This window comes from Oncorhynchus gorbuscha, linkage group LG06 (assembly GCF_021184085.1).
Source record: "Oncorhynchus gorbuscha isolate QuinsamMale2020 ecotype Even-year linkage group LG06, OgorEven_v1.0, whole genome shotgun sequence".
NCBI classification, from domain to species: Eukaryota; Metazoa; Chordata; class Actinopteri; order Salmoniformes; family Salmonidae; genus Oncorhynchus; species Oncorhynchus gorbuscha.
The window spans coordinates 15,176,563-15,191,979 of NC_060178.1; the positions used below are offsets into that span (position 1 = coordinate 15,176,563).

The 15,417-nt window shown below is 41.3% G+C and overlaps 2 protein-coding genes across 7 annotated transcripts; both read left to right on the forward strand.

Moving 5' to 3' along the window:
• The first annotated feature begins 676 nt into the window (after positions 1-676).
• LOC124037588 (peroxisomal succinyl-coenzyme A thioesterase-like) lies at positions 677-5,937 on the forward strand. 6 transcript variants are annotated; one of them, XM_046352443.1, is made up of 11 exons: positions 679-880; positions 1,277-1,473; positions 1,577-1,676; positions 1,774-1,964; positions 2,103-2,272; positions 4,213-4,332; positions 4,449-4,531; positions 4,640-4,733; positions 4,880-4,960; positions 5,099-5,240; positions 5,671-5,937. In XM_046352443.1, the coding sequence occupies exons 2-11, from the start codon at positions 1,278-1,280 to the stop codon at positions 5,799-5,801; spliced, it is 1,308 nt and encodes a 435-aa protein (XP_046208399.1). In that variant the 5' UTR covers positions 679-880; position 1,277; the 3' UTR covers positions 5,802-5,937. The 6 variants fall into 6 exon arrangements, with proteins under 6 accessions (XP_046208396.1, XP_046208398.1, XP_046208397.1 ...); XM_046352440.1 differs by having other exon boundaries at positions 677-903; positions 5,099-5,814; XM_046352442.1 differs by having other exon boundaries at positions 677-899; positions 5,099-5,814.
• A 3,789-nt stretch (positions 5,938-9,726) lies between these two features.
• LOC124037396 (acyl-coenzyme A thioesterase 1-like) lies at positions 9,727-13,096 on the forward strand. The gene is made up of 9 exons (XM_046352097.1): positions 9,727-9,731; positions 9,769-9,959; positions 10,685-10,848; positions 10,955-11,074; positions 11,369-11,457; positions 11,583-11,676; positions 11,794-11,874; positions 12,075-12,216; positions 12,502-13,096. The coding sequence occupies exons 1-9, from the start codon at positions 9,727-9,729 to the stop codon at positions 12,630-12,632; spliced, it is 1,017 nt and encodes a 338-aa protein (XP_046208053.1). The 3' UTR covers positions 12,633-13,096.
• Positions 13,097-15,417: the final 2,321 nt, after the last annotated feature.

Sequence of the window (15,417 nt, forward strand, 5' to 3'; positions counted from 1 at the left end):
CTGGTTGTGAGAATGCCAAGATTGTGCAAAGCTGTCATCAAGGCAATGGGTAGCTACATGGAAGAATCTCAAATATATGTTGATTTGTTTAACACTTTTTGGGGGGTTACTACATGATTCCATGTGTTATTTCATAGTTTTGATGTCTTCACTATATTCTACAATGTAGAAAATAGTAAAAATAAAGACCTTGGAAAATAAAAACCTTGGAATAAGTAGGTGTGTCTGAACTTTTGACTGGTACTGTATATCTCACTCACATGGAAATGTCCCACTCCTCAAGGCGGACAATTAATATTTCCAAATTCTTTCAAACGTCTTTCTTCTGGCCAAAAACACATGTAGGGGTGGGCAATTCCAGTCCTTGAGGTTCTGATTGGTGTCACAGTTTTACCCCAGCTCCAGCTAACACACCTGACTCCAATAATCACCTAATCATGATCTTCAGTTTAGAATGCAATTTTGGCATGTAACTACATAGTTCAAACCTCCAGTTCGTTGCTATAAAAATGCTATAAAATGTTTTGTAGCAATTATTAGACATAGGTTACAAAACTTCGTTCAAATAAAGTATTCTACCAAAAAACCTGTAGCATATTAGCCTACCTAACTTCCTCTACAATATGTCGAGCCTCCTTTAAGTTGGCAAACCATGTTCCACCTTTAAAAAAACATCCTCCACTGAGTCGTCTCGCTCTGCCCCAGTCCTGTCACTGCCGGACTTCCACTGTTTTGAATTTGACTCGAGAGAAATTTAGCCCATCGGGATTTTGATTTTTAAAGCATAAGACACGCAATGCAAATCTTGTAAGGCACAATTTGCCGACCCAATACAGAAGGCATCGACACCTAATTGCAAAAGCCGTTTCCTACAGCATTTGTAAGGACAACACGGGCAAGTTGGTAAAACTGCGTAACGTTATATGCTACGTTTTGCAGAAGCTGGCGACATTAACTTTATTAATTAAGACTTCCAGAATATGGTATATTAGGCAACACTTTCTTTTGTGCGGGCGATAATAACTGCTGTGTGATACTATATTGTTTATTGTTGTCTGAATTGGTTGTTACACAGTAGCCTACTTACTGTAAGAGGTAAACACTTCCAATGCATGCTGCTCTGATTCTTTCAAGCTCTAGCCAATGACGCTCAGTCTGTCAACATGAACTTTGATCCTCCTTAACTTTGGTGTCCCATTTCACAATTTAAGTTACTTACTAACGTTATATGTCGGTGTCTCTTTGTTGAGAGGAAATTTCTATGCAATTTTGACAGGATGACGGAAAAAGCAGCGCCGCCCATGCTTTTGCTTCACCCATCCAGGGGACTAATCGATGAAAAGTTCAGTTTAATCGTCCAAAATTTGTCACAAAATCAAGATATCACCTTGCACGCGCTGATCCACTCAGATGATGGCGACTACTGGGAAGCCTTTGGCCACTATGTTAGTGATGCTACAGGATTTGTAAATGGTAGGCTACTTTTATTTAATGTCACACATCGGTTATCAATATTCTGAAGAGTTCAATTCATATTTAAAACCCTCTCACATAAACTACCCAAATATCTTTACAGTTGCCAATGATCCTAGTTTAGGAGGGACATATGATGGCGTGGAACCCATGGGACTGTTGTGGAGCATGAGACCAGTACCTGGCAGTAGAATTGGACTCAGGTAAACTGAAACTCCCTAAAAATAATACATTGATAAAGTTGTAATTTTGTCATCAAAGGACACCAGTTGAATTATAAACAATGTCTTGTAATTTTAGGTTGAGGAAGAAGGAGGTCCACACTCCCATGGTGGTTCACATCTCTGTGTACAGGGGACACAGGAGTCAGGGTTTCAGGGAGCAGGTGGCCCTGGCGAGTGTCGTCACAGAGCGCTGGTACATGGCCCCAGGAGTCCGCAGGGTCGACATCACAGAGGGAGGGGTCACAGGGACCCTATTCCTGCCACCAGGTATGTCATAGTTTTTAGCTACATACACCTCACTTTCAATAATTACAATTAAAATCATCCAAAGATATGATTTAGATATGATTATCATAAGTGGAGTGCATATAGCCCAGGTCTGAACAGACCATGTTGTGTTGGAAGGACCCGGGCCCTTCCCTGCCCTGTTGGACCTGTGGGGTGGAGGTGGCGGTCTGGTGGAGTATCGCTCTGCCCTCCTGTCGTCGCATGGCTTTGTCTCTCTGGCCCTGGAGTACATGACACCCCGGACCTCTGGGGGCTCAACCTCTCATGTGGGGAACGAATACTTTGAGGTACCAGTATATATTACTAGACCACTGCATTTTGGCTGATCTGCACTGTCATATTTAGTGTCATAGGTGCCTCAAATGACAGTGATCAACTGATATGAAGCATATATTTTACTTTCACAAGGTGATATGTATATGGTGTATTCTTATTCAGGAAGGAAGCTATAAGCTGTAGGTAATTAAACCCACAAAGCTCATCCAAAGGTTTGTTCACCTTGTCTGCCCAACCAATCCCTTGCCCAACCAATCCCTTGCCCAACCAATCCCTTGCCCAACCAATCCCTTGCCCAACCAATCCGTTGCCCAACCAATCCCTTGCCCAACCAATCCCTTTGTCCAACCAATCCCTTTGTCCAACCGACACATTCAACTGTTATTTGTAGGAACTGACATTGGGTTTAGTTCTTATCTTAATAGTGTGTTGTAAAATGTGTCCTTGGGTTACGTATGTTGAAGTATGAACCTTAAAGAGAACATGACTAGACAACTAGACCATTTCCTACAATAGAAAAAGTATGAAAAATGTATGCACTCACTACTGTAAGTCGCTCTGGATAAGAGCATCTGCTAAATTACTCAAATGTAACCTTCTCCCACTTTTTTATGGTACTTACATTAATATTTAATAAAGTTATTACTACAGTAATAAAGAAACCAAATATCCTGTGTCAAAATATGACTGCTGTGGTAACAATTTAAAGTCAAATTTTGTACGACAGTCTTAGTAAGTAGCCTTGCACGATCCTTGGTTTGTGCGAGCCGGAACGAATGATAGGGCAGGAGCCCACTATATCTCCTGTTTCTGTAGTGTGATACCCCCCCTTGACAGGATGCTAGTCTATCGCAGGGCCTTACCCCCAATCTATCTCCTTATCTCCTTAATGCTGAGGGCCAAGCAGGGATGCATCAGGTCCCATTTTTATAGTCTTTGGTATGACTTGGCCGGGGATCGAACTCCCAACCTTCCATTCTCAGGGCGGACACACTAACCACAGTTGTTGTTCATATGACCAGGTGGCGAATCGCATCTCTGCATGTCTGGCAGACATATCAGTGTGGATGACGGATCACCACCTCAAGCTGAACTTCGGCAAGACGGAGCTGCTCTTCCTCCCGGGGAAGGACTGCCCGTTCCATGATCTCGCCATCACGGTTGACAACTCCATTGTGTCCTCCTCCCAGAGCGCTAAGAACCTTGGCGTGATCCTGGACAACAAACTGTCGTTCTCAACTAACATCAAGGCGGTGGCCCGTTCCTGTAGGTTCATGCTCTACAACATCCGCAGAGTACGACCCTGCCTCACACAGGAAGCGGCGCAGGTCCTAATCCAGGCACTTGTCATCTCCCGTCTGGATTACTGCAACTCGCTGTTGGCTGGGCTCCCTGCCTGTGCCATTAAACCCTACAACTCATCCAGAACGCCGCAGCCCGTCTAGTGTTCAACCTTCCCAAGTTCTCTCACGTTGGCTCTCTCCACTGGCTTCCAGTTGAAGCTCGCATCCGCTACAAGACCATGGTGCTTGCCTTCAGTACCTCCAGGCTCTGATCAGGCCCTACACCCAAATAAGGGCACTGCGTTCATCCACCTCTGGCCTGCTCGCCTCCCTACCACTGAGGAAGTACAGTTCCCGCTCAGCTCAGTCAAAACTGTTCGCTGCTCTGGCTCCCCAATGGTGGAACAAACTCCCTCACGACGCCAGGACAGCGGAGTCAATCACCACCTTCCGGAGACACCTGAAACCCCACCTCTTTAAGGAACACCTAGGATAGGATAAAGTAATCCTTCTCACCCCCCTTAAAATATTTAGATGCACTATTGTAAAGTGGTTGTTCCACTGGATGTCATAAGGTGAATGCACCAATTTGTAAGTCGCTCTGGATAAGAGCGTCTGCTAAATGACTTAAATGTAAATGATGTTAAATGTTCTATTTTTCACTCTAGGCTGCGTTCACTGTTCTAAAACAGCACCCTCAGGTGTGTGGGGACAGTATAGCGATACTGGGCTTGTCCTTTGGGACCTCAGTGGCTTTGGGGATGGCTGTGTACTCCACTGTGATTCAGGTAGAGTGCTCTTACCACACTGGCAGAATAATGTGTAGATGTGTGTATATATTTGTGTTTTTGTCTGTGTGTATTTGTTCGTATTTCGGTGTCTTAAACTGTTGGTCCTCTCTCAGCCCAGGTGTTTGGTATGTGTGAGTGGCAGTCATGTCCAGCCGGTGAAAGGCTCACTCTCTGATGTCTTCGGCGAGATTAATAAGTATGTGTACTATCACATGTTTAAAGATGTGTATGCATTTGTGCTTCCACTTTGATCCTCTAATAATAATTCAATTGAACTTACTCGTCTGTGTGTTTAATTTCCTAGAAACGTCCGTAACACTCGCTATGATGAGGAGAATCGAGTGATCTGGCGGGATCTGCTCCTACCCATTCCAACTGATCCAACCAAGAAAGTGGATGTGGGTTTAACTCAAACTGGATTTTACCCTGATTTTAACCTATACCCTCATTGTACTCACTTTATAGCTGTTCTCCCTTGTCTGTTTGACTTTATAAGGTATGTAGCATTGTCTATCCCCATGGTTTACTGTTCTGTCCTGGTTAGGTGGGGCAGCTGAAATGTCCTGTTCTAATGATTGTGGGTGAGGATGACCAAAACTGGCCTGCTACTGAGTCAGCAGAGGACGTGAGTACATTTTTTTAACAATGCTTGGATTGCTGCAGAAATATGTATTATTAAGTGGTTCTACTGTATTTTTTTACAGTATGTTTTTGACGCCTAACACTTTGATGTAGAACTGAAAGAGTTCTTGTGCCTCCTCAGATGAAGCAGATGATGGAGAAAGCAGGAAACAGTCATCTGCTGACCACTCTGTCCTACCCTGGAGCTGGTCACCTGATTGAACCACCGTATAGTCCTCATATCCGTGCCAGCAACTTCATGGTGGCTGGGACAAAACAAAAGTGTAATTTAACGTTGGTTGTGTGTGTGGTGTGTTTGTGTCCTTGTTATTATCAGAGACAGTTTGACAGTATCTTATTTTCTGTTTTGGGGATGTGTCATTTTCTACTGCTAATCGACAATACAACACACATTATCACAGTGATATGGTTGCAATGACTCATTTGTCTGGTAATATGTGAAGTACTCTCGTCACACATGCTGTTTGTTTTTCCTGGAGATAGACAAATTACTCCCTGTTAATGTTTTACGAGGCAATAAATAGAACTTAAATCAAGTACATTACATACTGTCAGTCTGAAGAGCAATTTAAAAGTAATGGTTGTTTCCATGGCTGTTTCTAGCAAAGATCTAGAAATGGGTTGTGTGAAGCAGTGGAATAATCACACTTGTTCTCTTTATGTTTGCTGCTTCCCCTCCTGATTTGATTGCAGTGGTGGTTCTTTGGGGAGGAGAGACAGCACCACACTGTTACGCACAGGAAGACTCCTGGAAGAAGATCCTTTCTTTTCTAGAGGAGCACCTATATAGAAGCACAGATGTGACCTCACAGTCAAATCTGTGACCAGGCCAGAGACACAGACATATTATTACATTTTTTGTAATTATGACTTATCTTAATTCTCACCAGAGATGTGATGAAAAAAATAATTATGTTGACAAGTGTGCATCCAATGCAATAAACCACATAAATCAACAAGCCGATGTCTTCATCCAAATTTGGTGTCATTCCCTTTCTCCTGGTTTTGGTGATCTACACGAACCATAACGTTCAAAGATTGAGAAGATCTCTCAGATTAGTGCATTGTTACAAATGTTTCATACAGTCTTTCATTTCAATTAAATAGACCTTATCACTGCTTTCTTTCCAGTTTTACTGCTGTCACAAGCAATAATGTATCTGAACCTGATAACTTACTACTGTGCATTTCTACTTTTACGAAGGCGCTATTACTAATAGGTTGTACAAAATTATCTTCCTTGAATAAAAGAAAGCGTTTGAAAATGTAAGAACTCACCCCATTGCTTTTTTTCATGGTCAGTTATCTGAATATCAAATCATCTCTGGATAACTGTTGTGTACCTTACTGTGATTGTTTCCGTTTGACCATTTTAATATCAAACAAAGTCACTATTCTCATTCACAAAATATCAAGGGGTTCTCGAGAGGTATCGGTTCTCAAGTGACACTATTGTAATGTAAATTTACAAAATGATCACATCTCGGACGTTACCTCACAAGGTCACGCACTCACCCTACAGTTGTCCCACCCCCCTCCAAGCGAATCATTGTAAACAGAATTCTCATTCAGCCCAACAGTCCTATAGTATATATGTTAATAGCAGAGCAAAGTTTTTGAAACAACTGAAATGTATAGACATTTTCCTAATATCTGAGACTTTTATTTGAAATTACAGTTACAGCTTTACAGCATGCTCCATTCTGAAATGGACACAGTAGTTGGCTCCACTGAGCCATGTAAAACTATGGAAGCCCATATTCGCTCGGTCGCTACTTATTTTTTATGCTGATACTATCATACAAATTGGATATGTTTTTAATTTGTAATATTGTGTGTTGATTTCAAAGGTGGCCCCACAGGTCCTACAGTCAAATCAAAATCCAATTTTATTGGTCACATACACATGGTTAGCAGATGTTAATGTGAGTGTAGCGAAATGCAGTCATGAGGGGCAAATTACTTTCCTGGGGCTCAGAGTTTTTCCTGATCTGGTAACCTAACCAACTCTGGACCCACGTTGAACAGTATGTCATAGTAATAAATAAATGTTATATGAGCTATGATGGAAACAGATCATTTTTCTAATCAGGTCATATGGTTAAAGAAAACATTTCAACCCATGCAAACTGCAGCAACCTTTATACTTGTTCATATTAAATATATTTCTATATAACCTGTACATGACCATCTGATCATTTATCACTCCAGTGTTAATCTGCAAAATTATAATTATTCGCCTATCTCCTCATCTCTTTCCCCACACAATGTATATAGACTCTTTTTTTTTTTTTTTCTACTGTGTTATTGACATGTTAATTGTTTACTCCATGTGTAACTCTGTGTTGTCTGTTCACACTGCTATGCTTTATCTTGGCCAGGTCACAGTTGTAAATGAGAACTTGTTCTCAACTAGCCTACCTGGTTAAATAAAGGTGAAATAAAAAATGCATTATTCAGAAATCACTGCCATTTCCTGGGTGCTAAAATTCTAATAGTTTGCCTAATTTCAGTTTGTGACAAAACAAGCAAGTATTTAAACCGCGGTGATATATATTTTTTATAACCAAAAATATTGTATTTTCAGCTGTTTGAAGCTGGTGTACAAAACTGAAAAAAAAAAAGAACGGAAAGCATAGAAATTGCGGACATGGAATAGATCTACCACTTAGACTTGCTTTCGATGAGAATGACAGATCTATAACAAACATTTCTATGTGAATTTGGTCGGGTCTCCCAAAAAGTTATATTGCAGCTTTAACTAGGCAGGGAGGCCAAAACTCCAACCCACCAAAACAGGCTGAAATTTCAGACAGTCTTTTCATACCGTTCTTACACTAAAAGGATGTTATCATCCTTTTCACAATTTCACAGTATTATTCCAGCCTCATAGTGTGGAAATATGTATAGAACACAGAAAAATCGTGTTTTTGACTGCACTGGGCCTTTAAGAAATGGGTTAGCATTAGCCTGTTTACACCAAAAGTGCTATATTTTTACAGTGATGACTCCCACTGCTCCGATTTCCAATAAACAGTTTTTGCTCAATGGCCGTAGCTGTATGGACTATAGGCTCTAAAGCACTTTTTGAAATATTGTTTTGAGGTCTGATAAATATTGTTTGTAAAGTTTAGAGAAATGTATGCTCTGACATGTTCATTGTTGAATGTTATTAATTGATTTCAATGTCAAGGAGACCCATGATAAAGGCTGTTTCATGCAATATTTTGTCTGGAGTTAGATGTTAAACTGGTGATATCCGGTTCTTTGTTGATGACAAAGTGCGTGGGAGATCAAGGACAGTGATCTAATACATTAAGTCATAGTTCATTAATACGCACGGGCAGTCCCTGTAAGGGCAAAGTATCCAATAACATTTCTGTAAATATCATTTGTTATCCTTATATCACCAGAACATTTCTGTAAATATCATTTGTTATCCTTATCACCAGAACACTTCTGTAATATAGTGTTCAGCCAGTTCAGACAAACAAAGGTGCATCTTCTCTTAGTTTCTATTACGAGAGGGTCAATGCATTTGTTTTAGAGGACATTTCCACTACAACAATCTGTGACATGAATTCAATTCCTGTGTTGACTGTAAAACCATGGAGAGCCCTCTTTGATGAGAAGTTCCATGTGGTTGTGGGGAACTTACCACCGACACAGGAGGTCACACTGCATTCTTTACATCAGTCAGAAGACACAGACTACTGGGAGGCGTTTGGGCACTATGTCAGTGATGCTCAGGGAAGGGTCACAGGTGAGAGATATTATTTCATCATATCTTTAACCAATTTCTAAAGAAACACCTCTAAATACCAATGGGAAACATTCAGTAATAATGCTAAATCATCTTTTTCTGAGACAGTACCTTCATAGAAGTATTAGGGAAAGTCACCCAGTAAAATACTACTTGAGTAAAAGTTTAGAATGATTTGCTTTTAAATGTACTTAAGTATCAAGAGTAAATGCAATTGCTAAAATATACTTAAGTATGAAAAGTACAAGTATAAATCATTTCAAATTCGTTGTATTAAGCAAACCAGAAGGCACATTTTTTTAAACATTTATTTATAGCCAGGGGCACGCTCTAACGCTCTGACATAATTTACTAACTAAGCATTTGTGTCCACCAGAGCAGAGGCAGTAGGGATGACCAGGGGTGTTCTCTTGATTAGTTTGTGAATTGGACGATTTTCCTGTCCTGCTAAGCATTTAACATGTAAGGAGTACATTTGTGTGTCAGAAAATTATTTTAAAAAGTAAAAAATACATAATTTTATTTTTGAAAAGGTAAAGTACAGATTTTTTTTACTTAAATGCTTTACACCACTGGTCTGAGATTGATATAGTATGGCGAGGTTAATGATCTATTATCATCAAGTACTTGAATGAGGTAAAAAAGTATGTGACTAATATTTTGACAGACTGCTCAGTGTAAGTGAAAAATGTTTGGCTAAAGTAGACACATTTTAATTGCAAATTAATCTCTGTGCTACTTTATGTGCATGTAGTTACCAAAAGTTTGGACCTTGTTTTTTGTTTATAGTTGCCAAAGATGAAAGTTTTGGGGGCACATATGAGGGTGTTGATCCAATGGGTTTGTTGGCGAGCATGAGACCAATACCTGGCAGTAGAACTGGACTCAGGTAAGCACTTCAACCACATCCGATTTAGTTAACGTTTCATTTTTGGAGATTGTGTGCTTTTGAACCTCTCAGTATCCCACTGCTGCCACCATATGTAATGATGCTACCAGCTATTCTGTTGGTACTTTCTGACCCTTAGATTCAGGATCAAAGAAGTCCACACTCCCATGGTGGTGACCATCTCTGTGTACAGGGGACACATGAGTCAGGGGTTCAGGGAGCAGGTGGCCCTGGCGAGTGTCGTCACAGAGCGCTGGTACATGTCCCCCGGAGTCCGCAGGGTCGACATCACAGAGGGAGGGGTCACAGGTACCCTGTTCCTGCCACCAGGTAAACTACATGCCTAGTATACTGAGTGATCACATCCGTGCAGGACAATTTGTATCGGTGGTTGTTCACTGTAACTGCATTCACTACAAGGGGAGTGTATGTTTTAGTTGCTTGAACTAGGTTCAAGACACATACAACAATACATGAATGATTTACTTTTAGGTTTAAATTAACCTTGGAAAATGATTAGTAAAGCTAAAACCATGTTCATTCACCCATTGGGTCATACAGCTGCATAAGACAAAGACATGTTTCCACCAGTGGCAGTATATATACCCCAGTTTAGGAGTCTCCTCCTCTCTAAACATTACATCTTTATTACTAGACAGGAAGTTAAGTGATGGTGTCAACAAACTGTTCCTTCTCCCTTAATGTGACCTGACCGCACCTCAGCACCCTTCCTCACCAAACCACATCTCTCCACCCTTATCGGTGCCTGCCAACATGTGATCCTCTTTCCTTCACTCAGTACATTCCAAGCTTAATTGCCTCCACCATATACATTCCTCCTACAGATAACCATTAACTTCTGGTGTAACAACCAGACTATGGCACTCCTCATGTTTCTAGTACAACTGATGATTAACGATATTTAAAGTTTCGAAATCTGACCCCATCACTATGGAGGACAGAGCTAAAGAACTATACAGTACATGGATGTAAAGATGCATGCTCTGCTCTCAGGTAGACACTAACAATAATGTTTTTGTCATGTCATCCTGAAGGTCCCGGACCCTTCCCTGGAGTTTTAGACATGTGGGGAGGTGGTGGCGGCCTGGTGGAATATCGAGCTGCTCTCTTAGCATCCCACGGTTTTGCTGCCATGGCGTTAATGTACCTCTTCCCAGATGCACAGAAAGCTGCTACCATTGGCTTCCATTACATTGAGGTGTGTATCTGCCCCATTTTCATATGGAGATACAAAAGAGGAATTGACTTGGGGACTTTGAAAACCACTGTCTTACATACTGTATAATGTTGATTTCTTGTCTCAGAATGCTTTTAGACTGCTGCAGGATTACCCTCTAGTGGCCTCTGACAAAATTGCCCTGCTTGGCACGTCCTTTGGTGCCTCAGTCGCTTTATCCCTCGCTGTCTTCTCAGAAACTGTAAAAGTACGTCTCTATGCAAGTCCTTTCATCTCCTGTTCATTTTCTGGATAAACATGCATTGTTACTTGCACCAGACCAATAATGTCCCTGTCGTAATGCACCAGTATGATTTTTCCGATTTGTAGTTGCGAAATGTTTACCATGTTGCATGCAGTGATATTGGAAAGTAAATTGCATTCATGTCTATCTATACATTTTATTGATCACTATATGAGTCTAAATGATGTATGTTTCTTGGGGAAAAAATGTAATTATCCAATGTGTACAGTGTAAATGACCACTTGTCTACCTTTTTAGCCAATATGTTGTGTGTGCATCAGTGGCAGCCATGTTCTTACACTCAAAGCCAACCAGTCCATTGCGGAATCCTTCAACGTGATGAAAGAGTGAGTTTGTACCTGTGTTTGTGTATATGTGCATATGAATGTGTTTGTATATTGGCATAGCATTGACTTTGGGAGAGGACAACGTACTAATTAATTGCACCTGACCATTGACCATGTGTTTGCAGACACGTCCATAAGTCTCGCATGGATGAGAACAATTGCATAATCTGGAGGGACACTCTTCTACCCATTCCAGAGGATTCTGACCTGAAAGTAGATGTAAACAACTCACCGTTTCAGAACCTTGGGTCTCAGCCGGCTTGTTTTGAATTATATTTTCCTCATTCACAAAATGGTGGTCTTGATATAAATCAATATTTTTTGTTCTTTTCCCAGGTGGGGAGGATAACATGTCCATTATTACTGGTTGTCGGACAAGATGATACTAATTGGGCCGCTGTTGAATCAGCTGATGATGTGAGCAATGTTCCTGTCAATATTCAGTGTGTCCTTATGTAGCCTACTCTTAAAATGGATTTGCGTGAATGGATGTATTCTCCATGAGCTGAACTCAGGCTTTAGGGTAAATCATGCATTGATGTCAATGGGATAATTTCTTGTGAGAAGTATTGCTTGGATATGAACCCTGTTCAAGTTTATCAATTGCTCCATCTCAGATGACGCAGATGATGGCGAGAGCAGGGAACAGTCACCTGCTGACCACTCTGTCCTACCCTGGAGCTGGTCACCTGATTGAACCTCCCTATGGTCCCCACTGCAGGGCTTGTACCTTTGTGTTGCAGCCAGGACAACAGAGAGGTGCCTTTGCAGAGTCATTCATGCAGACAGACTGTGCTTTTATAGTTCTTGTGCGCCTATAGGATTCCCAATACATTCCTCTGGGACCACAGGGATTTGCAATGTTTTGCTCTAGCTCAACATTACCACACCAGATGAAACTAGTTCACAAATGATCCTACAGTTCTATATTTTTCTTATGTACTGTAACTTGAATGCATTTTTATGTAGGTCTACATTACACAGTCATAGGAATACCATGTCTCAAATGTCTTATATCTAAAGCAGTCATTCCAACTTTTGCAGTGGTCGTGTTGTGGGGAGGCCTCGCCAAACCTCACGCCGTTGCACAGGAAGACTCATGGAAGAAGATTCTAGATTTTTTGCAAGAGCATCTCTGTCACAGTGTCAAACCCCATGTGTATTCCAGACTGTGAGCATTGTCTTAGGTCAGGTTACATCACTCCTACGTGTGAGAGAAGATTCTAGGTTTTCACCAAGAGCATTTCTTCCAGAGCATTGATCCACAGTCTGATTTTGAGGTCATCACAATCAAACAAAAATATGCTGAATTGATACTAAGATGACAACAGCCAAGATGCAGTGGGAGTGTACTACAGCATCAACCGTCACATTGGTGCAAGATGAGTTTAAGATTTTGCTGAAAGTCTGAGTTATACCCACACATCTCAACTTAGTTTTCAGTCCTTTGTGCCGAAGCAATGTCACTGAATTCTGAAGAGGACTTTGTGTATTATTTCTGTAGTTTCAAAGAATCAATGATTTTCTTCCTGTTTTCAAAGATGTCTATCCACTCTCTGGTATTTAATAGTAAAACTACGGTACTGTAAAACTTCAAGGCCACCACAGGTGAAACAGCATGGTAGGTATAATTGTAAGATTGTCATACAATAAATGTAAACTGAATGTATCTATTTATTGTAGTTTTTTTCAAGTTTAGAAATATACGTTTTTGCTAAATAAATCAAATAAAATGTTATTTGTCACATGCGCCGAATACAACAGGTGTAGGTAGACCGTACCATGAAATGCTTACTTACAAGCCCTACTTACAATGCAGTTTTAAGAAAAATAAGAGTTAAGAAGACTATTTACTAAATAAACAAATCAGCTCGAGTAATCGGGTACAGATTACTTGAGGTAATTCTACATGTAAGTAGGTGTAAAGTGACTATGCAGAGATAATAAGCAGCGAGTAGCAGCAGGGGGGGTTAATGCAAATAGTCCGGGTAACCATTTGATTAGCTGTTCAGGGGTCTTATGGCTTGGTGGTAGAAGCTGTTAAGAAGCATTTTGGACCTAGACTTGACACTCCGGTACCGCTTCCCATGAGGTAGCAGAGGGAACAGTCTGTGACTAGGGTGGCATTAGTCTTTGGCAATTTTTAGGGCCTTCCTCTGACACTGCGTAGTATAGAAGTCCTGGATGGCAGGAACTTTGGCCCCAGTGATGTACTGGGCCATACGCACTACCCTCTGCAGCTCTTTGTGGTCAGAGACCGAGCAATTTCCATACCAGGCAGTGATGCAACCAATCTATATATCCCTCAATGGTGCAGCAGTAAAACGTTTTGAGGATCTAAGGACCCATGCCAAATATTTTCAGTCTCCTGAGGGGGAATAGGTGTTGTCGTGCCCTCTTCATGACTGTCTTGGCGTGTTTGGACCATGATAGTTTGTTGGTAATGTGGACACCAAGTAACTTGAAGCTGTCAACCTGTTCCACTACAGCCCTGTCGATGAGAATGGGGGTGTACTCGGTCCTCCTTTTCCTGTAGTTCACGATCATCTCCTCTGTCTTGATCACGTTGAGGGAGAGGTTGTTGTCCTAGCACAACACCTCCAGGTCTCTGACCTCCCTATAGGATGTCTCATCGTTGTCGGTGATCAGTCTACCACTGTTGTGTCATCGGAAAACTTAACAATGGTGTTGGAGTCGTGCCTGGCCATGCAGTCATGAGTGAACAGGGAGTACAGGAGGGAACTAAGCATACACCCCTGAGGGGCCCCCGTGTTGAGGATCAGCGTGGCAGATGTGTTGTAGCCTACCCTTACCACCTGGGTGTAAGGGTAGGATATTTATTTTTTGCAAACATCCTTTCTCAATTTAAAAGTAATCCTCAAAATGATAATCTAGTTTTTCAAAAGTATCAGTAATCTGATTACAATATTTTAGCTGGTAACGTAAGGGATTACAGTTACCCTTTTTTTGTAATACCTTACATGTAACAGTTTACATGTAATCCGTTACTCCCTAACCCTGCTCCTCATTGCTACCGTATGAGTCCTGGAACATATTTCAGTCTGTGCTAGCAAAAGAGTCCTGTAGGGTAGCATCTGCGTCATCTGATCACTTCCATTTTGAGCGAGTCACTGGTACTTCCTGCTTTAGATTTTGCTTGTAAGCAGGAATCAGGTGGATAGAATTATGGTCAGATTTGCCAAATGAAGGTTGAGGGAGAGCTTTGTACACATTTCTGTACGCGTCTCTGTTTGTGGAGTACAGGTGGTCTAGAGTTTTTTCCCCCTCTTGTTGCAGATGTAAGATGCTGGTAATGAGGTAAAACGGATTTAAGTTTCCCTGAACTAAAGTCCCCGGCCAATAGGATCGCCGCCTATGGATGAGCATTTTCTTGTTTGCTTATGGCAGTATACAGCTCATTGAGAGCGGTGTTAGTGCCAGCATGAGATTGTGGTGGTAAATAAACATCTAGAAAAAATATAGATGAAAATTATCTCGGTAAATAGTGTGGTCTACAGCTTATCATGAGGTATTCTACCTCAGGCGAGCAATACGTCGAGACTTCCGTAATAGTAGATTTATTGGCAAATAGACAGACTTCCACCCCTTGTCTTACCGGAGGCAGCTGTTCGGTCTTGCCAATGCATGGAAAAACCAGCCAACTGTATATTATCCATTTCGTTGTTCAGCCACGACTCTGTGAAACATAAGATATTACCTCCCATTGGTAGGATAGTCTTGAACGGAGCCTATTCAGTTTATTCTCCAATCGTTGCACATTGGTCAGTAGGAACGATGTAAGAGGTGGGTTACCCACTCGCTGATGAATTTTCACAAGGAACCCAAACCTGCGTCCCCTGTATCGGCGTCTTCTCTTCATGTTAATGACAAGGTTTTGGGCCTGGTCGGGTATGTGAAGTAAATCCTTCACATCCGACTCGTTAAAGAAAATATCTTCGT

What these genes read in the sequence shown, in the direction of transcription:
- LOC124037588 (XM_046352440.1), top strand. Translation starts at nt 1,278, where the DNA reads ATGACGGAAAAAGCAGCGCCGCCCATGCTTTTGCTTCACCCATCCAGG. An exon ending in TGCTACAGGATTTGTAAATG is followed by an intron (nt 1,474 to 1,576) that starts GTAGGCTACTTT and finishes ATATCTTTACAG; the next exon opens with TTGCCAATGATCCTAGTTTA. An exon ending in GTCTTCGGCGAGATTAATAA is followed by an intron (nt 4,532 to 4,639) that starts GTATGTGTACTA and finishes TTAATTTCCTAG; the next exon opens with AAACGTCCGTAACACTCGCT.
- LOC124037396 (XM_046352097.1), top strand. An exon ending in TACCCTGTTCCTGCCACCAG is followed by an intron (nt 9,960 to 10,684) that starts GTAAACTACATG and finishes GTCATCCTGAAG; the next exon opens with GTCCCGGACCCTTCCCTGGA. An exon ending in ATTCTGACCTGAAAGTAGAT is followed by an intron (nt 11,677 to 11,793) that starts GTAAACAACTCA and finishes TTCTTTTCCCAG; the next exon opens with GTGGGGAGGATAACATGTCC.